The 23,448-nt window shown below is 36.5% G+C and overlaps 2 protein-coding genes across 2 annotated transcripts; both read left to right on the forward strand.

Moving 5' to 3' along the window:
- Positions 1-4,649: 4,649 nt before the first annotated feature.
- LOC112091127 (U1 small nuclear ribonucleoprotein C-like) lies at positions 4,650-5,027 on the forward strand. Its single transcript, XM_024163984.1, has one exon. It carries the CDS (start codon positions 4,650-4,652, stop codon positions 5,025-5,027), a length of 378 nt encoding a protein of 125 aa, XP_024019752.1.
- A 3,935-nt stretch (positions 5,028-8,962) lies between these two features.
- Positions 8,963-19,324, forward strand: LOC21402832 (kinesin-like protein KIN-12B). Its single transcript, XM_024163981.1, has 16 exons — positions 8,963-9,410; positions 9,949-10,086; positions 10,178-10,261; positions 10,341-10,466; positions 10,556-10,615; positions 10,706-10,759; positions 10,847-10,939; positions 13,517-13,612; positions 14,397-14,539; positions 15,120-15,269; positions 15,355-15,484; positions 15,568-16,854; positions 16,942-17,040; positions 17,130-17,282; positions 17,362-18,159; positions 18,829-19,324. The coding sequence occupies exons 1-16, from the start codon at positions 9,102-9,104 to the stop codon at positions 19,126-19,128; spliced, it is 4,020 nt and encodes a 1,339-aa protein (XP_024019749.1). The 5' UTR covers positions 8,963-9,101; the 3' UTR covers positions 19,129-19,324.
- The last annotated feature ends 4,124 nt before the right edge of the window (positions 19,325-23,448 follow it).

Here is a 23,448-nt window from a genome sequence, read left to right on the forward strand (position 1 = left end):
TAATCTCATGATGCGTTATACACTTATTCAATATCTCATCATATTAACAGTGTGGATAACACTGTTCCATTCTAAATGGGAATGCCATGTATTAGTAATGTTTTAATTAAAGATTCTGAACTTTAATTATATTCATTATGAACATCATTTTTTATTATTATACTTAAACATTATCCTTTAGCATATAACACTCATATACAATGTTTAAGGTCACATAAATAATCATGGAATTTTCATTTGATATTCATAAAATATTCATAAAAATATATGCACCTAAAATAATGAATAAACTCTTTTATTAAATAAATAATAAATATCCTATTACATCTCATGCTTTTAGGACACCATTCCCAACATAAATACCTCATCTTCCTCATTCTAGATGACCGGAAAAAAGCTGAACCTTTGAGTCCCGATCTCCTAAGGTGAATTCATCATCATCACCAGTCACTATCTTCATCCTCTTCAAATCACTCTCTCTCTTCCTTCCTTCAAACTTCTCTAGTCTCTTGCTACAGAGACTTGAAGTTCTTCAAACTCTTCAAAGCCCTTCAAAGCTTCTAAGTGTTGACAGCCTTAGAAATTTTTCCAAAACACTTTTTGATCCATTTTCACCACCATCTTAAAACTCATCGATGTCTCTTCATACATTTTCCTGCAACGTTCAAGTCTTCATTTTCAGAGTCACTTTCGCTCATCGTTGGAGCAAGTGCTCCAAGCGTCGTTCTCACTCCAAGAGCAACACGCACTGCTCTTGGAGTTCTTTTCACCAGAGCCTTCTCCATCTTACCAACTTCACTCTCACTTTTCTCCAAGCCTTATCCACCACTTGAGTCACCATCTTTGCTCCCGGAGCAGCTCGCGCTTATTTCCATAGCACTGCTCTATCAAGGCACTTTCAGCCTCTTTTTCTCCATCTCCTCAACTACTTGGTCGCACCTCCGTCCATTCTTCATCTCCGAAGTTCTTTTATTTATTTTTTGCGGATTCTCTAACGTTTTTTTGCAGGATATTTTCATCATTTCAGCAACAAAGAGGGTCTTAGGACACACGTCCTTCAACCTAATTTGGGCCTAACCGACCCCACTTTTCATCAGAGGTACCGTCATCATCATCCACTTCGAAGCTCGGCCACGTCGGATCCGCTTCTGACAAACTACATGAATACATGTGTCAGCCCTTGACACATCGACCTTCCGAATCTACCGGACCCCAACAGTATTTACAGATAAATATGGTGTTCACCAATCACCAAATTTTTAGATAAATATGGTATATATAGTATTTACTAGTAATACAGTCTTTACTGGTCACCGGAGCAAGTCGTTGGACTTTTAGATAAATATCGTAAATATATATTTTTTAGTAAAATCGGCAAATACTGTATTTACTGGTAAATATTGTACTTATACCAGTATGGTATTTTTTGATCACCGGATAAGTACAATATTTACTAGTAAGTACAATATTTACCACTCATCAGACCTAGTTGCCAGATTTTCAAATAAATATGATATACCGAAAAATCGGTGTTGGCCGCTGGAAAACGATAGTCGGTCACGGGTTGCCCCCTGTCATTGGAGTTGGTTGCCTATCACCGGAACCGGCCATGGTAGACTTAACTATTAGGGGAAGAAGAGAGAGGTGGAAAGGAGGTTTAGGGGTATTTTTGAGTTTTTAATAATGTTTAAAACTTGAAATATTAAATTATGCTATAATATACTATTTTAAAAAAATATGATGTAATTTACTAAACTTTTTACTAAATATGTTATTTTCCTCCTTCTCTCTTTTAGCCTTTATGTTTACAATATGTTTTTAATTCAACAATATTATTAATCTGTCCATTTTATGGTTATTGATGTAATATAATTCTAAATAAATTTCTTTTAATTTAGGTGGTTATGAATTTATATCGCTGAGTTTAAAAGGTAGTTAACTAAGGGCCCATTCACTTCATGTATCCCACTCGAGTACAGCCCACTCGAGTTGAATTTTGGGCTGAGTTTGGCGTTCATCAACCAAAACTCGAGTGTAAAACTCGAGTAATAACTCTGATTTCAGAGTTTGGCATACCAGTTGTTTTCCCATTACTGCAGTGTGCTTCTACAGTGTTTCCATGTGCTTGAACAGTGCAGATTCTTCTACTTTCTTCCCGTTGCTGCCTCGTTCCTACCTCCCAAGTGCAGATTTCTCTCTGCTTTCTGCCCGCCGGACCCTCGCTCCTGCCTCCCCCTTCTAATTTCACTCTGAAAAAGTGATTCTCTACAGATTTTGGAGTGAAAAATGATTCTCTCCATTGGGGGAAGGTTACTCAAATCGGTTGCTTTGTGTCGATCCGCAGTGAAAAAAGGTAAACCACTCCCTTATTTCCACCATTTTTGCTTCGATTCCTTGTTGCATGCCCAACCCTAGAAGTGTTCCCCGCCCCTGCCCTTGAATCTTCATCATGGATACCATTCATCTGCCTCGAGGCAACCGGCAAACTCCGTTGGCCATTTTATTGCGTCGATGTAGAGCCAAACGACAGAATCTTGCATCTACTGGTTATCTTCCGTTGAGAGGTTACCGTCGGTGGTTCCGGTGTCAAGCCGTCGTACGAGCTGCCTCATGATCGCGTTTATGGGTTTTGATAGACGATAAGCCTTTGTCCTCAATTGGTTCCAACCGGGTATGATCTTTCACATCTACTAAGCTCTATATACGATTATTTATTCTGGATTTGTCATGGTCACACCGTAGTTCTTCGTTTTGACTGGTTTGATGTTGAGCTATTGGTTGTCGTTTGTATTGTGATGACAATGTATACTGAGACCTATTCATTGTCATTTGTATTGTGATGCCAATGTGTACTGAGACCACTGTTGTCGTTTGTAGTCACAATGTTCTCTTATTTGTTGTCGTATTGCCTCTACTGTTGTCGTTTGTACCTATGGCTATTGCATCCCCTGTTCTCGTATTGCCTCGCCTATTGTCATTTTTACCTTAGCTTATTTATGCCCCTGTTGTCGTATTGTCTCTCCTGTTGCCGTTTTTACCTTAGCTTATTGCCTCCCCTGTTGTCGTATTGGCTCTCTTGTTGCCGTTTTTACCTTAGCTTATTGCCTCCCCTGTTGTCATATATTCTCTCCATTGCCCTTTTTACCTTAGGTTATGGCATCTCCTATTGTTGTACTGGCTCTGCTGTTGCCGTTTTTACCTTAGTTTATGGCCTCTCCTATTGTTGTATTGGCTCTGCTGTTGCCATTTTTACCTTAGCTTATTGCCTCCCCTGTGGATGTACTGCCTCTGCTGTTGGTGTATTGCCTCCCCTCTAGTCGTATCGCACATGACCGCTTTACAAACAGGTTATGTTGGCTATGATGAAATTGGTTCAAAAATTAGAACACTCGTCGTAGCGGCGTCCTGTAGGCAATGTGATAGTTAGTTACCGCTTCATTGGAATGTATCGAGCGCCTCTGAAGCATGGCAGCTACGTCGCTTCTGCTTATAAGGATGATGCTCCGAGTGTTGTTGCGATTAATTAGCCATAAAATTTCTGAGCCAGTTATAACATTGCCTCACTTGTTACGTGTAAAAACCAGGTAATAGGAATGGTTAATGGCAGTGATGTTTGAAAAATGTTCTGAGCCATTTATAATAGTGTCTCATTTTTGGATTGTTACAAACATCTGACTCACGCGTACGACCGTTCTTCTTATGCGTTGTTACGTTGCTTTCTTTGCTATTTTAGATGCCGAGAGGGAAACCCGACGATGAAGCCACTCTACACTGGACTGAAAGGCAGAAAGAGGAGTTGCTTATGCGACTCGCTGCTTACAATCGTGATGCCAACAAATGGAAACCTGATTCTAAAACACAGGAGGATTGGGCGCAACAACTTCAAGAGTTCTTTAAGGATCATGTCACCCCTGTCAAAGTGCAGCAGATGAAAGTCCGTCTCAAAGCTAAGTTTGACCATGAGCTTACATTACGCAATAACACAAGACTTGGCTGGGACCCTGTTACTGGTGCTGTGACGTGCATTGATGAATATTGGGAAGATTTTGCCAAGGTAAATGTCTAAACAATTATTGTTCTATGGGTAGTCAATTCCTGCAACATTTTGCCAAGGTCATTTTGTTTGCTCATTCATATGCAGAACAAGAAATGGGCAAAATTGGCAAAGAATCAGCCTCTTAAAAACTAGGACTTGTACTATGAGGCCTTTGGTGGTACGAGGGCAAGTGGGGCATTTAAGAAAGGAGGATAATCTAAAAAACATAGATGAGGGTCCAGTACACATCTCCGACGAAGAAGGGGCGACATTTGATGAGGGTGGCAGCGAAGATAGTTTCATTGCCTCTATGCGGGCCGATTTGAACAATGTAGCTAGAGGTCTCAACATTGCGTCGTCCTCCAAAGCGATCGGCAAGAAACCAGCCAAGTCCTCACATAAGGTAATATGTGATCCTATAGCGAGGGATTTAATTGGCAAGCTTGTCTCTTCTATTGAAAGCAAGCGTAGTAGTCGCACTAAAAGCTCTAGTACGAATCAGGCTGCGCCTATTGTTGATCTCCAGGACCAATGCCAGAGCATAGTTAGGGAAATGGCGCTTGATGATGAAACCATAATAATGTTTTTGGAGGCTATTGCTTAGTACCTAAATATGCAGAAGCTGTTCGTGGGAATGAGTGATAGTCAGCGTAACCTCTTCGTGACAAGAACAATCAGTACGTTAAGGACTCAAGCACATGGACCTTTCTCAAACCCCCATGCCTCTACGGGGACACAGTTTATGCCGCCACAATTTCCCCACTTCATGTCACAACCCAGCAGCTATATGCAATCGGCGCCCTTCTTTGGCCAACAACCCACCAACAATATGCCACGGCCCCCAAACTTTGGGGGACAACAACCTGTCCCACCATTTCCTACAAATCCCCAACAACCGACTGTGTATAATCCCCAAACACCATACTACATGCCTCACTTTTCGCCGCAACCGGGACACTTTGGTGGCGATGGCAGTCCGGACCAACATTGAGTTTCATAAAATATTGTTTTCACCATTGTCTGTATTCATACAATTGAACATCATTTGTCATTTTTAGATTTCAACATAGTATTTGAGTAGACTTTGCTAATTATGTTTACTACGACCATGCTGGTGTTGTATTGACTATGGATATTGAGTTGCATTGCAAACAACAGTATTTATTGATGTACTATGTGTAGTCACCTTTACTTGTGGATGAGATGACCATTTCATATATATTCGTTTGTTATTCTTTCATTATGCATGTCTCGCAGGTAGCAATGTGGAATGTAGGTCCCTCAAACCACGTTCCTCAAAACGATGATAGTGACGACTCAGATGACGATTATTAGATTGCGGCAGTAGTAGTAGTTTTGTGGTATTACTACACATACATGGAAAGACCACCGCCTCAACCAAAGCATACCTCCGCACTCGCAGGTATAATGCATGTTCAATACCTACTTGATGGACATGAGGACGTTATTAGGTCGAAGATTAGAATGAGAAGTGATTGTTTCAAGCGTCTTAGTACGTTGCTTGAGCTTAAAGGGCTTTTAAGACCGACTAGGAATATGAATGTGCACGAGCAACTTTTTATTTTCCTATACATTGTATGTCAAAGTTCAAACAACAGGGAGTCACAAGATCAATGGCAGCATTATGGTGCTACCATTTCAAAGTATTTCCACGCTGTTTTGAAGGTGTTGTATGAGCTCCATTTTGACTTCCTTACACCAAAACTTCAACATTATCGATCCCGTCGTAGCCGTGCGTGGAAACAAGTGTCTGCCATGGTTTCAGGTATTTTCCCTAAACTAATTACTCTTTAAGATAAATATGTAGAATTGCATTGTTGCGTATGGTAATTAGTTACTACGTAGAATTGTGTTGGCGCTCTTGATGGTACTCACGTACCATGTGTTCCACCCGCTGCAAATGCTGAGATATGGAGAAATCGGAAGGGGTTCTTCTCTCAAAATGTATTAGGAGTCTGTTCGTTCGACATGAGGTTCACCTACATGTTAGCTGGATGAGAGGGCTCTACTCATGATGCACGTGTGCTTGCATCCGCAACAGAAACGGGGCAAAAAAATTTCCCTACTCCACCAGAAGGTATGTGTACGCTTGATCTTCCATTAAGTGTTGAAAACTACACGTTTGTGCTTCCATGTGGAACTAATACATTCACGTAATATCTTCTAACGCACACAACAGGTAAATATTACCTCGTCGACTCTGGGTACGCAAACAATGATTGTTTCTTGGCACCGTACCGGGGGAGCACTTACCACCTTCAAGAGTATCGGGCAGGGCGGGGTCGGCCCCAAACTCAGCGTGAGTTATTCAATTACACACATTCTTCCCTCAGAAACTGTATCAAGTGCACATTCGGCGTCTAGAAAGCCAGGTTTCGTATTCTTAAGTGCATTAATAACTACTCGATACAGACACAAATAGATATTCCACTTGTTTGTGCTATTCTACACAACTTCATACATATGTACAACCACAACGATGATCTACTCACCCAATACATGAGAGACGCCATTCCGGTAGCAGAAATTGATCCACTCAACACGGAGCAAGATGTGAATCAGAATCACAATCCTGATCGAGGAATCCAACAACATCAAAACCATCCGCACCGATGACAAATGCACATATTGAGGGATGAAATAGCTAATAGTATGTGGGCTGCATATGAGAACAACCGACGTTGATAGTTTATTTGTGTCCTCAATGAGGTACTGGCTCCTTCTTTTATCACTTTTTACGTATTTTTGTTCATATTGCTAGTAGTTAATTATTATAAGTCTTATTATCGTGGTTGATACTATTCTTGCATTTATTTACTTTACTGTAAGAGCTTATGATGAGCCCATTTATGCTAGTTCTTGAAGTTTGACACTGATAATATGGGCTACTCATTCATCCGCAATTGCAGTTCATAACAATTGTGTATCTCAACACTACTCCTTTTTCACCAAAAAAGGATTATGAGACAAATAGGTAAACTCATCTCCTTTCCGTAATTGTAATTCAAGTTCACTTTGAAAATAGTATTTCTTTCCTTACATGTCTTTCTTTGCTTTTGCTTGTCTCTTCACGCGCTGTGCCTATTAAGTAATGGCAATTATCAGCCTGTGTTCTCATTGATACCATTCCTTGTGACTATGAGGTTGATTAATAACCTGTTCGGTTGGAGAGTTTAACATTTGTTTGGTTGCATAACATTATGACGTTGGATTTAGGTCCAGAGTTCATTTGATCCCATAATTTCCTCAGTATTTGCTTTATGTATCCAATCCAAGCATCCTTGACAACTAACCTAATTCAGCTTTATGTCATCTTAGTGGAATCAATCAATTCAAGCTACAATTTGTCCATCTTGAGGAGAAATACAGTAAAGGTGAAAGAAGCACTCGATTTGAAAGGAAACACGCCTGCTCCTTGCCTAGGTATGCAACCGTTGAAGAAAACATGCCAATTCCTTCCTGATGGTTATCTGCTGCATTTGATCCCATCATTTTGTTCGATATAGTGATGTTTAAACTTGCTTTGCTGCAAAGAATGGATTTGTGTATCCATAGACGATGATGGCGAACAAAATTCTACTGGTAAAGCAAACACTGCAGTTTCACTTGGTCGAGCAACTCTTCAGAGCTCTCCACCAGAGAAACCGGAACCTGCATATGTATATGCACAGGTTATTCCGAATGGGTGTAGCAAACCAAATAACAGTCACTGATAGTCTTTTTTTATCAGGAAAATTTGCATATTGTGTTGTATAATGTCTCGGATGCTGTGGATTTGTATGTAACTCTTTAATTCATTTTGCAGAATCGTGTTACCTACTCATTTGTTATCGGTGTTGATCATCATGTATTGAATGACATGGTAGCTCTAGTGAAAATTCTAATTTGATTGTGATTTGTTATAATATAGACCCCAATTCTAATGTAGTCAGGGTTGATCAAAAGGCAATATGTTTAACAAACTTGTTCTACCAAAATCTTATCAAATGTGTCATCATTTGTTATAAAAAATTGTTAATATATATATCAAATGTGTCATCAGGGTTATATATTTATATATATATATATAAATATATAAATATATAAATATATATATATATATATATATATTATTATGAAGAACAGAAATGCATGCCATTATTTGAAAATGCTTGCCAGACGTATGTTAACGTTTTTTAGTCCAACAGAAATGCATACCAATGTTGAAATTAATTGGAGTTTGGTATCTGTGCAAGTGAATACAAAACTCAAGTTTTAAAAGTTAAATAGTTAACACTTAAACACTAAGATCCCGTTCATTTTGCCGATTCGAGTTTAGAATTCGAGTTTTGCTACAGTAAAAAGCTCTCAGAAACAGTCACATCTAACTTTTTTGCTACAGTAAAAAGCTCTTATACAAAATCGTATCTCAACTCAAATTACAAACTCGAATCAGCGAAGTGAACGGGCCCTAAACTCCAAATTTCAAATTACACTCAAATTTTTTGAAACTCGAATCATAAAATTTAAGTTAGTGAAGTGAACGCACCCTAAATAGGTTATCTTACAAACTTACATGCAAGTATAAAAATTTATGGACATTTTCTTTTTCATTCATTGTAAAATAGACATAGATGAGTAACCATAAAATAAACATATTAAAACATGAAGGCTAAAAATGATTATTTCTCGTAAATATTTCTTCCTTGAAAACTCTATGCAAACGCTCCAGATCTAACACCCCATTTAAAAGGGTACAAAAAATTAAATAAACAATAAAAGGAATTTCGAAGACCTTTTTGTTTTCTCTCGAAATAGACAAATGATCACACCAACAAACAATCAATCGATTAAAAGAAAGTCCCCACGCATGTGCTTTTTCCCCCAAAATTCAAAATCTAATCTACCCGCAGTCTCCCTCCTCGAACGGCTACATTTCCCTTCCCCTTCTCTCTCGCTCCTTTGTCTCCTCCTTCATTTCCAATCCAAAACCTCTCAATCTCTCCCCCCCCTTCTCTCTCTCTCCTCCGATTCTTCCCTTTTTCTCTCCCTAGAATTCGCGGCCATGAAGCACTTCATGCAGCCAAGAAACGCGATCTTGAGGGAGACGACGATGGAGTCTCCGGCCTCGCCCAACCCTACCGCAGCCAAGCCCCGGCCGTCGCGAAAGCAGAGGGGCTCCAAGGAGAACGCTCCGCCGTCGGATCCGAACACGTTGCCTCCGATTCCGAAGCACTCGCCGGCGATTTCTGCCGCCAAGTTGAAGAGCCCGCTACCGCCGCGACCACCGTCGTCGAACCCTCTCAAGAGGAAGCTCAACATGGAGACGGTTCCTGAGAACTCCATCTTTGGAACCTGCGAATCTGGTGTCCAGGTATGATTCGGTGTGGATTCTGGCTTTGGAGTTACTTATTTTGTTTAGCTGCGGAAGGAAAAGTGAAATTCATTTTTGAATCTGGAGAGCGAAATTAGGACTTGGTTTAGATATATTGAGTCTAAAAGTGGGGATTTTTTCCATTTATTCAAATTGCTTGTAAAATTTGAGGTTTCAAATTGTTTTCTTCGTAATTGATGCAAAAAAGATAAGGTTTCCTCATGAACTCAAAAATTATGTAGTTATAATTTACCCCATTTGACATTTCTTCCTGTATAAATTCTTCACAATCCAAAAGGGATATTTAGGTTCTACTAAGAAAAAAGAGTTCAATTTTGTGATAATAAGGAAAATGAGTTCTGTTAAGGAAAGTTATCATGTTTTCCAATAAATAGCTGTCTGTTCAGCTGCATTATTTGTTCATTAAATTCTAAACTGATATGAAGTTTCACATTCTAAAATTTGTGACTTTTCTCTTTCTTACATGTTCAGTCTCAGAATCGTCGTTATTATTAAAATTCCTGGTATGAATTTCTAGGTAGTAGTGCGAATGAGGCCAGCACACAAAGAGAAGGATGAAGAAGAAATGATAGTTCAAAAAATTTCTAATGATTCTTTGACAATCAACGGGCAAACTTTCACTTTCGACTCGGTAGCGGACACAGAGGCGACACAGGTAAGGTCTTCATGGAGATGTGGGTTTCCCCGGATTTTTAAATGAAAGTGTGCATTAAATGATTGAGTTTATTCACAAGTTTCTATTGCAGCTTGATATTTTCCAGCTTGTGGGAGCACCTCTTGTTGAAAATTGTATGGCAGGTTTCAACAGTTCCGTTTTTGCATATGGACAGGTATGTTGAATTTGCCTTTGTTTGCTATGTGTTGTGATATAGAATATACATAATATGTACGAAAATTGATTGTTGTTAGACGGGAAGTGGAAAGACTTATACGATGTGGGGTCCAGCCAATGCATTGTTGGATGCAAACATTTCTAGTGATCAACAAGGTTTAACTCCTCGTGTTTTTGAGCGTCTCTTTGCTCGGATAAACGAGGTAATTTTATTTTGTCTTTGTATTCTTCTACTCATCGAACTTTATATCATATATCTGCTTCAAGCTCTTTGTGGAACTTCTTTCTACAGGAGCAAATTAAGAATGCTGATAGACAACTCAAGTATCAGTGTCATTGTTCTTTTCTTGAGGTAACAAGATTGCTGTTGCTATCTGTTTTGGTATGATTGGCCTATTTACTGTGTAAATTCTTCCATTAACTCATTAACTGATTTTTACAGATTTACAATGAACAAATTACAGATTTATTGGATCCTAATCAACGAAATCTCCAGGTAATAAGGATGGTTTTACTTCCCTTATTTTGGAAGGTCGTTTTGTTGTATGACTTACAAGGTCTTCTGTCAACCTTTTTTTCCCAGATAAGAGAAGATGTTAAATCAGGGATCTATGTTGATAATCTCACAGAGGAATGTGTACGTTCAATGTCAGATGTGAAACAGCTTTTAATGAAGGTTTGCTCTATAATCTACATAGTTTAAGTGCATTTTTTTTAAGCTTTAAAACTTTTCAAGGAGAGAACCCTTTAAGAAAATTTGTCTTGCGTTACCTCTTGAAGTTTGCACTCAACCTTTTCCAATCACCTTGGTTGGCTCTCACAACTCAAGCACCCACGTAGTTCATGATTGCTTGTTTCTAATTTCGTAAATATATGTCTGGTTATTATTGATTAGAATTTTTGCATTCAGATGCAAAAATAAAACATTGTATTCAATCAGTTGCATACAAGTTTCTTCTGTTACATTGAGAACATCTCATAGTCATTGGGCTAGTTACATTTTTAGTTTAGGTAACATATGTTTTACAACAATAAACAGAACTCTCCCCCCCTCCCCCCCCTCTCTCTCTCTCTCTCCTCTCTCTCTCAGCATCACAAGAATGAAAGAAAATCAGAATGGTGCTGATAATACAATAACTGTTTTCAATTTCTATCTCCAAACATTTAAATTTGAAGAAACATGAAAATACAATAAGAAATTTAAAAAAAAAAGGTGGATTAGCAACATTAAGACTATGGGTGCATTTGGCAGTGCTTCTTGGAGCTCAAAATCACTTCTCTAGCCATCAGAATCTGATAATGGTGTTTGGTAAAAATCATAAAAAGTGATTTTTAAAGAATTTTTGAAGAATCTACAGTCAAAATCAGAAACAGTCCAAAGGTAACTTTGTCTTTTAGATTGTGCGGGAATCAACGGGCCTGTTCGGTGAGGCAGTTTTTGAGTGACAAACTCAAATAAAGGTAACTCGAGTTACAACTTTATTCGAGTTCATGTTCTTTTAAGTTTGAACTCGAGTTTGGAACTAAAACTCGAGTTCAAGTTTCCCCTTCAACTCGAGTTCAGAAACTCGAACTCAAGTTAATGAATAATATTTTTTCTATTCTTAAAAATGCTATAACTTTTTCGTTTTAATTCTGATTGAGATGATTTTTTTTTCTATGCGTTGGCAACGAAAATACGAATAAAATTAGACCCATATACCCTATTAAAATTTTTCATCAGCATTGAGTTTTTATTAAAATACTATCTAAAAACAAATTCAAGTTTTGACTTACTCAAACACAAACTCAAAAAAGATTCTTATCTCAAACCATAACTCAAATGTACACAACCAAACACAAACTCAGGTTACAACTTCAACTCAAGTTATAATTCAAACTCAACTCAAAATCTACACTCAAGTTATCTAACTCAAAAACATCAAAAGAACAAGCCCTCTTCTTCTGATTCTTCCTCTGGAGTTCGTTTAATTTTTTTGATAAAAGAATAAATAATATAGTAATTATTTATTTAGTTAAAGATTAATTGTCAAAAATTAATTATATAACATATTAACAATAAAACAAGTAATAATAGGTTATTAAATAAATATTTAATAATTAATATATCAATCGTATATTATGTTAATTATAATCTATTAATTAGTAAATAGTTGGTAAATAAAAAATAAATAGTAATTACTCAAGTAATAATTAATATTAAATTATAATTATCAATGTAATATATTAATCAATAATAATTAATAATTGATAATTAGTAATTAATCATTATAAAAAGAATAATTACTAAAAATTGATCATGTGATATATCAAATAATAAATTATTAAATAAACATTAGTAATTAATTAACTAATTATTTAATTATGTAACTAAAAGTTAATAATTTAAGTAGTAAAAGGAATATTAATAAATTATGTATATACTAATTATTTTTCTTAATTACTTACAATTAAAATAAATTATAATAAATTATGAGTACATTACTAACTAATAAATATGAGTACATTACTAACATAGTAATTACTTACAATTAATTACTAATTACTATTTTTAATTATTTAGCATATTAATTTATTTTATATATAGTTTAATTACTACTTCACTCATTACTGATAATTTATCCATTATTATATTATTAATATATTAATTTTTATTTGCTAAATAATTATTAATTATTAATTACGGTCATCTTAACGACCCACAGCAATTAAATCTCACAATTTACCGAATGCTATTACACTGCTTTTGGAACCAGCAACACTTGTATAATTACAGTTTACCAAACACTCAGTTGCTTTTTGTAATTGCTTTTTCCTTCAGCACAACTAAAATTAATTTTTTCAAAATCTATAGTACTATGAAACTGGCCCTATAATAGCTCTTACAAAAAGGGAAAATAAGTCATTAGCAAGGCCAGTGTACTGAACATATTAAACAAAACATCAACACTGTTAAATAAAAAGAAACGAAATACCGAAGGTGTACTGTCAATCTAGCTTGCTGTATGTTTTAATGATGGAGTTTTTCCATACATGTTGGTGCATTCTTTAGCATTTTATTACTTGCATCAAAGAAATTAGTTTATCTTTTGCACTCAAATTTTTCACGTTTTACAAATTCTCTTCCAAATAGTTACCCATCTTTTCTCTTATTGAAATTTCTTTGTTTGTCAAATATGAAAATGGATGAAGCTATATTTCACAATTAACTTGTTTACATGCATCTCATTACATCTACCAAATACACTTGCAGGGACTGTCAAACAGGAGGACAGGTGCAACTAGCATCAATGCTGAGAGTTCCCGCTCACATACTGTTTTCACGTGTGTTCTTGAATCTCGGTGCAAGGTAGAGCTAGCCATCTTGGTTGGACCTTTTTGCTGCCATTTAGAGTGTTTTCTTATTAAAATTTTTTCACTAATTTGCCCATTAACACAATTTTTTTTTATTTCAAATATATCCCAAATTCAATATTTCATGCCATACTTTAAAATATCATTTTTTCACATGCATCCCAAATTTTATTTTTTTTATTTACCCTTTTTGCATCAAATGCTTTTTTTTCCCCTTAAATATTTTCAACTTGTAATCTTTAAATACTCTTTACTGCACACATAATTATATATAGGGGAAAATATGCATTTATTTTTTTGAACTTTCTTTTTTTAACCATCATCGTACATAGTATTAAATTGTTGAATTTGATGACTTTCTAATAAGTTTACACTATTTTTTTTTAACTATATTATTCTTCAATTTGAAAAATATTAATTAGGTTGACTATATTTATTCATGTTTGTAACAATTAAAAATTTGTTAGCATGTTATACATGTTTCAGTTCAACTCAAACTATAAGTTGAATTATTTGCATACTTATTTATATATTTTAATGAAGAAACAATAAAAGCAAATTATTTAATTTTTTTGTAAAAAAAAAAAAAAAACCATGAATATTGTAAAGTCAAAAAAAAAAAAAAAAGTTACAAATAAGGACGTGCCTTAGTCACGTCTCTCATGCTAGTCTTAAATATACAAATTTACCATAATGACGTATATATGCCTCCTTATATATGTTATCGTCTATGACATATTTGGCTGAGAAAACTTAAAAGTAACCTGTCATTTTTGTAGAGCATAGACGGTATGAGCAGCTTCAAAACCAGCAGAATAAATCTGGTTGATTTGGCGGGGTCAGAGCGACAAAAACTAACAGGTGCAGCAGGGGAACGATTAAAAGAAGCTGGAAATATCAATAGATCACTCTCACAGCTAGGGTATGCTATCTTCTTGTGTTACGGACAATTGTAAATGTGCAGATTATTACTTAGTCTTTCTCCCCAAAACAGTTCACGATAGAGGTGTTTGAATTATTATTCACTTATGAAATTTCTTTATTAAGTTCTCCATAGCCCTGAATGAATAAGTGGTCTCCAGTATGAAAGATTGTTGCAATAATTATAAATTATTGGTTAGTCAATGCTATACGTGAATACAGTTTATGTTACAACTTACAACCTGTGAATTGTTTATCATTCACCTAAGGAATTCCATCATTAGCATGAGACACTGTTGCTTCAACGCATCACTTGCAAATACTTAAGTTTGATAACAACATTCCATTTCACGTCAGTAAAAAATAAAAACAAAAGTTGTATTTAAATTTGTTATACAGGACAGGCATCAATAATATGTTCATTTAGCTGAGGCTTGACAGAAATCTACTGGATGTATTTATATCCATGTCAACCGCGTCACCATTGTATTTTCATTATTAACAAATATCACGTGTTTCCATTATGTGTCAAGAGACTGCTGTTTTAGTCTTGCGCTAATTGCAGTCACTTATTGTTGCAGGAATTTGATAAACATTCTTGCTGAAATTTCCCAAACCGGAAAGCAAAGGCATATCCCCTATAGAGATTCCAGATTGACATTTTTATTGCAGGAATCCCTTGGTGGGAATGCCAAACTGGCAATGGTCTGTGCCATATCTCCGACACAAAGGTAAAAATGCAGAATCCTTCTTTCCTTAAGGCATCTATTCTCATTCTCCTCGTGCAATGGAAATTCATATATGTAAACATTGCAGTTGTAAGAGTGAGACTTTCAGTACATTGAGATTTGCACAGCGTGCCAAGTCTATCAAGAACAAGGCAGTTGTTAATGAAGTTATGGAGGATGATGTAAATCACTTGCGTGAAGTAATACGACAGCTACGGGTATATTCTTGTTCGTCTTGTATTTCAGTTATTAATAAAAAATGGAACATGTGGATATGACTCGAAGTGGATAAACTCAACAGGATGAACTGCATCGAATTAAGGCGAATGGTGGCAGCAACCCCGTTGAAGCTAATGGAGGTCACTCAGCAGCATGGATTCGCAGAAGTTTGCACCTATTAAAGGCAAGCCTTAATCGTCCAATGACGTTGCCGCATATTGATGACGACGGTGATGAGGAGATGGAGATTGATGAGGAAGCTGTTGAGAAACTCTGCATTCAAGTGGAAAAGCAATCTGCCGCAAGTGAAGATAGCAAAATTATTGATTTGAACAAATTGGAAACAATTACGTCAGATGTGCACTCTGAATTAAGAAGTTCTAATGCTCCTCGGCAGTGTGCACCCGAAGGAGAATGTACTAAAGAACAAGATTCTGAGGACACAGATGTGAAGATGGAAGAGGGAATATCAGAACAAGATGAGGCCATGATTGTTGATTGTGATGTATCTGTTGCAGGAAACACAGAATATTCTAAAGGTAATTTGCTGAATTCTCATTATGCCCCCAAGGACAATGATCAAGCAACTGGCATCCTGGATAAGAACTCCTTTGAGCTGTCTAGTGAGGACAACAGTACTCTTAGCTCTTCTGTGAATAAAAAGTTAAATGAAGAACCGGAAAGCGGAAAGGATGACTGTTTCTCATGCCCGAAATTGGAGCCTGTTAGTGAAGAGCCCGCATGCATACTAGTTGAAGAAAAATACGATGAGTCCCCTAACAGTTCTATGAATGGTGCATCTCCCAGCATTAGAATAGTTCCAAGCGAGATCTCACCAGTTCTTAAATCTCCAACTCCAAGCATTTCACCAAGAACCAATAGCAGCAGGAAAAGTTTGAGAACTTCATCTATGCTATCTGCGTCTCAAAAAGATCCAATGGATAAGAGTAAGTTAATCCAGGAGGCTGTGCGTAATTCTTTAGCAAAATCGTTGAAAGGGAGCTCTTCTAATGATCTATTTACTCAAGCAAGTAAGAGTTTTCTTGCTCCAACTGAGCATTTAGCCGCTAGCATCCGACATGGTCTTGAAATTATCGACAATCACCGACAGAGTTCAGCTTTTAGGAGGTCATCCTATAGGTTTTCATATAAACCTGCAGAATCTAAGATTGTTTTGCCAATTTCTAAAGTTGATGTCGGTGTGCAAACTATTCACGATGTACAACCAGAAGAGCTGATGGAATTCACATGTGGTAGCTGCAAGAGCAGAATACAGCTAGAGGCTGAGGCCAATGACAGTTCAAACCTGCAGTTAGTACCAGTTGATGGCTTAGAGTTCACTGAAAAATTGAAGATTCAAGTTCCTAAAGTAAGTTTAGTCTCAAGCTCAAATTCTTGAGTCATATTCTTAGAAAAAATTCTGAAGTTCATTTTCTGGTATTAATCTTCTACACAGGCTGTGGAAAAGGTCTTGGCAGGGGCTATCAGGAGAGAAATGGCACTAGAAGATTTATGTGCCAAGCAAAATTCTGAGATAGTGCAGCTCAATCGTTTGGTATGTCTCTTCAAGGTTGTTAACAGCCAAGAACATTTACTATTTTACTTTGATGATTTATATGATTACTCTCCCTATACTATTTACAGGTCCAACAATACAAGCACGAAAGAGAATGCAATTCCATAATTGCGCAGACAAGGGAGGATAAGATTCTTCGTCTCGAAAGCCTTATGGATGGTATTTTACCCACTGAGGACTTCATGGAGGAAGAGTTAGTCCTTCTTAAACATGAACACGAGGTGTGGTTAATTCAAATTTTTTTTGCAAATATATTTTCTTCATTTTATTTCAAGCATTTAGCTTACCAATGATTTACAGTTGTTGAAGGAGAAGTATGATAATCATCCAGAAGTTTTAAGGACAAAAATTGAGCTGAAGAGAGTTCAAGATGAAATGGAAAATTTGAGAAATTTTTGTGATATGGGAGAGAGGGAAGTGTTGTTGGAAGAGCTTCAAGACTTAAGAAGCCAACTTCAGTTCTATGTAGACTCGTCGTCGTCATCTCGAAAACGAAACCCTGTATTACAATTGACCTATTCATGTGACCCTAGTGTGGCCCCTCCTCTTAGTACAATTTCAGAGTCAAAAGAGGAAACTGCTGAAGACAAATTTGAACAGGAAAGAAAGAGCTGGACTGAGGTAGAAAGTAAGTGGATTTCTCTTTCCGAGGAATTGAGAATTGAACTTGAGTCTAGCAGGTCACAGGCTGAAAAAAAGGAACGGGAACTAGAAACTGAAAAGAAATGTGCAGAAGAACTGAAGGAAGCAATGCAGCTTGCCATGGAGGGACATGCACGTATGTTGGAACAGTATGCAGATTTGGAAGAGAAACACATGCAACTTCTCGCAAGGCATAGGAGGATACAGGAAGGAATAGAAGATGTCAAGAAAGCAGCTGTTAAAGCAGGGGTTCGGGGTGCAGAGTCCAAATTTATAAATGCCCTTGCAGCTGAAATTTCGGCATTAAAAGTGGAAAGAGAAAGAGAGAGAAGGTACCTTAGAGATGAGAACAAAGGTCTTCAGGCCCAACTAAGGGACACTGCTGAAGCTGTTCAGGCTGCAGGTGAATTACTTGTGCGGCTCAAAGAAGCAGAAGAGGCTGTTGCTACTGCCCAGGTGTGTTTAACATCACTTCTGTTTTATAATTTTCCCCGGTATAATTATTATGTCATCTTTCTAGATTTTTGAATTTATTGTATTTTTCCCAAGAGTTGAAACATTATCAGATTTTCCTTGTTAACTTCGTGTCATTATTGAATTATCTTGATAGTTATTTAAATGATGCTACTCAAATCATAAAGCTACACTTTTATGCTTAGGTGCATGATAATAATATTGTATCAAGTGATTAAATTTTGTTGAGAATCATATTATTTAACTAATCGCAATGTATAGTCCTGCTAAATTTTTTTGATTGAGGCATGAAGCTGAAATTTATACCAACACAATTATTTGTATTACATAAATGACCTTTTTATCTATTTTTTAAATTCGTTATCAAACACTATCATTCTAAAATTTTCTTGTTCTCCAAGAATTACATAATCATCAAGGTTTGTGAGTTGTGATTTGCCTTTTCACCTCAAACATTAGAACTCATAACACCCTCATGATCAAATTTATATCTTCATTTTTACTTTTTTAAAGTTTGATTAATATATGTGATGTATCTCTGTGCGTCAATGTCTTTTCCTGTTTCCTGGTTGTCTCACATCCACTTGCTAAACGTTTTTAAACACTCCTATGAGGTTAGATTTGCTCAGCTAAACTTATAACAATTTGTAGAAGCAAGCTATGGAGGCTAAGCAAGAAACTGAGAAAGCCTACAAGCAGATGGACAAATTGAAGAAAAAACATGAAAAGGAAACTCTCCATGATCTTCTTGCCGAGTCTCGTTTACCTAAAGGGGCAATAAGGCCTGCTTTTGATGATATGGCAAAATACAACATAGAGGAGCCTTGTGATGCAAGTGATCAGCAATGGAGAGAGGAATTCGAACCATTCTACAATGGTGAAGATGGTGAGTTGCCAAAACTTGCAGAGCCCTCGTCATGGTTCTCCGGTTATGATCGATGCAACATATAAGGATATGTAGAGACAAAATAGTGTATGCTTAACTAATAGTTTCTATCAAATAGCTTGTTGGTAACAAATAGTGCCAGTCATCTGGTTTGTAACATTATGAACATTGCCATAGTTATTTCGATGTATTTTGTACTCAAATTCATATTCTTTGACTAAGAATTGAATGAATGGTTGTGTATTCTTTTATTAACTAGACACCCCCTGTTTTCTAGCTAATCAAATTCTCCGCCCTCTTTCCGTGATTCTTCACTCAGTTGTAAAAATCCATCACCTTGGAATTTACACGTTGAAATGAAACAGTAGATATCAACAACACTGCCAAATTTCAAAATGTGGTGTGGATGAAAGGAAAATTAACGAAATGGGTCGGTCATGAGAATTAGAATGAAATGGATATGGTGGACCCCAGTGTTGCTGAGGCAACGAACTCTAGGAGGATCTCAAGAAATAAAAATTGAAGGGGAAAGGGCAATAATAATAATTAATGTGTCGAAGCTTAGATTCATTTATTTGTTTGGTTTGGGTGTCCAGAAGATAGGGGGCAATCTATAAATGGATCAGAGATGTGTGTCCATAGCTCTATGTTGAATGGGAGGCAAAAACAGTCAGCCCACAAGTCTTTCACTTGGCAGCCTCCTGATAGAGTTGTGAGTCTTTAACTTTTCTTGGAGACCATAAAACATTAAGCTTGTGGCATTGCCTTCTCTGACATGAATCTATCCCTACCAGTGGACCATTTCTCTTTCAGGGGCATTTCACTGAGTCTTGGGATAGAAGGAAACAGGTAGGCCTCTAAACCCCAACCATTCATGGCCCAACTGGAAAAAAATGTATATATATATATATATATATATATTGTATATATAGAATAGATTTTTTTTCCCTTTAGATTTGTGTTTTTCGAATTTAAGAAACAAGGAAGCTATCAGAATTTAAAGGCAAATGGGTTTGAAAGTGACATCTAAGAATTTCAGCCATTAGATTGGAAGGAAACAATTTGTAAACCAGAGGCTCTCGTTCACAATTGGCCCACAAGAGGTAAACAAAGTGTGGTTTGGAGTAAAATCAAGTTAAATCTAGCCTGTTTGTTTTCTACAATTGGTCGTCTCTTTTTCATTATTTGGACCATTTTTTTTTTTAAAGATTACCCCAAATTTCTTTATACACCCAACGGGTTTCTAACCTCTTCATGCACACTTGATAAGTAGGTAATTGTCTTATCAAATGTATTTTTAAGATTTTGGGTGAGTGATGGTCTTGTTTAATTTTGGCTAGAAGTTTTCTCACATGCTTTTCTTAGTTTCTCTTATCATGATAAAAGTTGAAGTAATCGGGAAAAAATTGTACTGATCCAAGTCCCACATGCGCCAAGTCTTTTCAAATTGGCTAAAAAAAAAAAATCTCTCAATTAAAAAAAGTTGAAAGAGGTTTGGTAGTTAAAAGGGTCAATGTAACTCTATATCTTTAATTGCTGACAGCAACAAAAAAATTTTCCTTTGTCTTAACTCAAAGATTGCATGTAAAAACTAGTTAGTACTTTATTTTGGTGGTAGAACAAAATGATAATCCTCCAAACTTCATCTCACACCCCCACTACATGAAAAGGCCATATATACCAAACGAAGTAAAAGCAAATGCTTCTTGAATTGAAAGAAAAAGACATAAAGGGAGAGTGTGGTGTTATAGGTGGACCTTGATAGAAAATTTGACAGCCTGGTAAATGGACCCTCCCCAATGATAACCAACCATAAGCCCACAAATACAAACACATTCCATCGATCTTTCTTATTCTACTCCCTCCCCTTATTTTAACTGTAAGATATTAATCTGACAGTTGTAATAAATTGAATAATTAATCAAAAAATTAATAATAATTAATGACACTAGATTCTTATTACGCAATGTCATCAAATTTCTATATTTGGAGGACACTATCGTGAATATTTAAGTCCGAGATATATTAAAGACCCAACACATGATGACAATTTTAAATGGGGATAAAGAGTGTAATTACAGGAGTTTGAACCTAGGACCTTCCGCTCTGATATCACATTAGTTTTACCAATCCATCCTAAAAGCTTAAGCTATTAGGAGGTGGGTCAACAATAGTTTTTATACTTTAACATTTTTTTTTCATGTTTTCTTGCTTGATTCTTGAGTATTTTTATATTTAATAATGATTTTATGTCTTATAGGTGTTTTGAAGGTCAAAGAATGATTTCGAACTTAAAATGTCACAAAACGGAAAAAAAGCACGAAGTGGCAGAATGTGTGGCGCTTTGCCGCCATGTAGGCACTGCCTGCACAACACCCCAGTGCTGCAACGTTGGTCAGTGGCATTGTAGAGCCAGCCCCTGCACGTAGCAGTTCCGGAACAGCGCAAGTAGCGCTGCAGTGCTAAGGGCATGGCGCCGCAACGTCGTGCTGCGATCAGGCCTCAATGAAACCGTTGTTTTGACTCCGAAAATTACTCTATTTGAGCCCAACATGGAAATCTATAAATAGGCAACATAGGCGCTGATTAGAGGAGCTTTTACCCGTTATTTTACAGCCTTCGAGAGATGAAGAAGAAGAAGAAAAAGTGGAGATTCCTGAAGATTAATCTACTTATTTCTTCCCTTCTCTCTTTATTTTCTTTAGTTTTTATTTTCTTTTTCATTATGTTAGCTTATGTTTATTTTGGTTAAGGGTGATTTCAAAACTCTAGACATGGATTTATATTATGATTTTATTTTCCGGTTTTGTATTAAAATTGCTTATATTCTTCCATAATTATTGCTTATGATTATTCTCTTGTTTTGTTTGGGTGGCTAATTGGATAGGACTTGAGAATATTCTATTGCTAGATTATGAGTCTTGATCTTTAATTGTCTTGAATTTCTAATCATTGCAATTGTGATTATTGATTGTGGTCAAGCTTTCGTATAATTGCATGAAGAGCATAACCTAAGTTAAATAGTCTGAGCTTGTGTGTTTATTGCTTAGATCAACCTATCTTTTTCATCATAATGCTTCTTAGGGATTAAATCTACAAAGCTTGATCTAGGTTGTTTGAGGGAAAAGGATTAAGTGAAGAGCTTGTTTTACTTGACGACGAACTAAGAAAAAATTGGAATAGCAGAGCTTGTTGCTATCTATGGTTGGTAGTTGGTGTTAGGATATTGTGTTAGTTGGCTGTTTGGGAAACTAAGTTTTTTTTGTAAGTAAAGGTCCAAAAAATAGCAACTAGAAATTATCACGGTATTCCGGATTGCTACAGTGGAGTTGGTGCATTGTGCAGATTAGTTGTTGCTAACAGTTAGGGAGAAGATAAAGCCAAGCACGTGAAGATCTTGATCTTTTATTTGAATTTGTACTTGATCTAATTTTCTAAGGAGGTTCGGATTTAGAGATCAGGAAAGATAAGCCGAATGATTTGGAATTCAAATTTAAAAGAAGATTATGCAAATCACATCGGAGAGAATCATGGAGAAAAAGATAAGAGATTTGTATTTGAACAAGATTTTGTGAGCCATTTGAAAGATGATATAGAAGGCTTCAGTTCATGAAATAGGGTGACGCTTTTGTTGGTGTAGATTTTTCTAGAGTGTGCTGCTGTTGAGAGAAGATAGAACTCGTTGAAAGTTCTGAGTCATTTTCATGTGAAAGTATGTTCTACTGAAGGGAGTTCAGTAGTTGGATTAGAAGACATGTGTAGCACGCTAAACAGAGTCATTGTGAGGATTCATCATAGCGGCGTCATAGTCCAAGAGGGCGTCCTTGAGTGAATAAGTCTGTCAGTGTTGTAATTCTTATATCAGAGTGAAACTGTTTACTGTCTGGACGTGGGCCCACAGATATAGGTGTGCGCACCGAACTACGATATCAAATTACGTGTCTATTTACTTTCAACACTTTTGCTTTCTTTAGCTAAGTTAATTGGAATAGTAAACTAAGCTAGTAGTGTTCCAGATAGTATTCCAACATCATCTGGAATATTATACGTAACATCAGAGCTAAGAAGTGGTATCAGAGAAGTTCATTGACCAGAAGTTCGGTGAGATCTTGGAAAAATTGATTTGCTACGTCTCAGATGGATTTGCTAAAGAAAGGAGGTTCAGTATCACGTCCACCTTTCCTCGATGGCTCAAATTATTCTTATTGGAAGGCTCAGATGAAGGCTTTCATCAAGGTTTAGGATGAAAAGGCTTGGCGTATAGTCCTAACTGGCTGGAATCATCTAGTAACTAAGGATGCAGAAGGAAAATAGACTCTCAAGCCTGAAGAGTTATGGAGCACGGATGAAGACAAGTTGGCCAACTACAACTCACGTGCACTCAA

Source organism: Morus notabilis, unplaced genomic scaffold, assembly GCF_000414095.1.
Source record: "Morus notabilis unplaced genomic scaffold, ASM41409v2 Scaffold67, whole genome shotgun sequence".
NCBI classification, from domain to species: domain Eukaryota; kingdom Viridiplantae; phylum Streptophyta; class Magnoliopsida; order Rosales; family Moraceae; genus Morus; species Morus notabilis.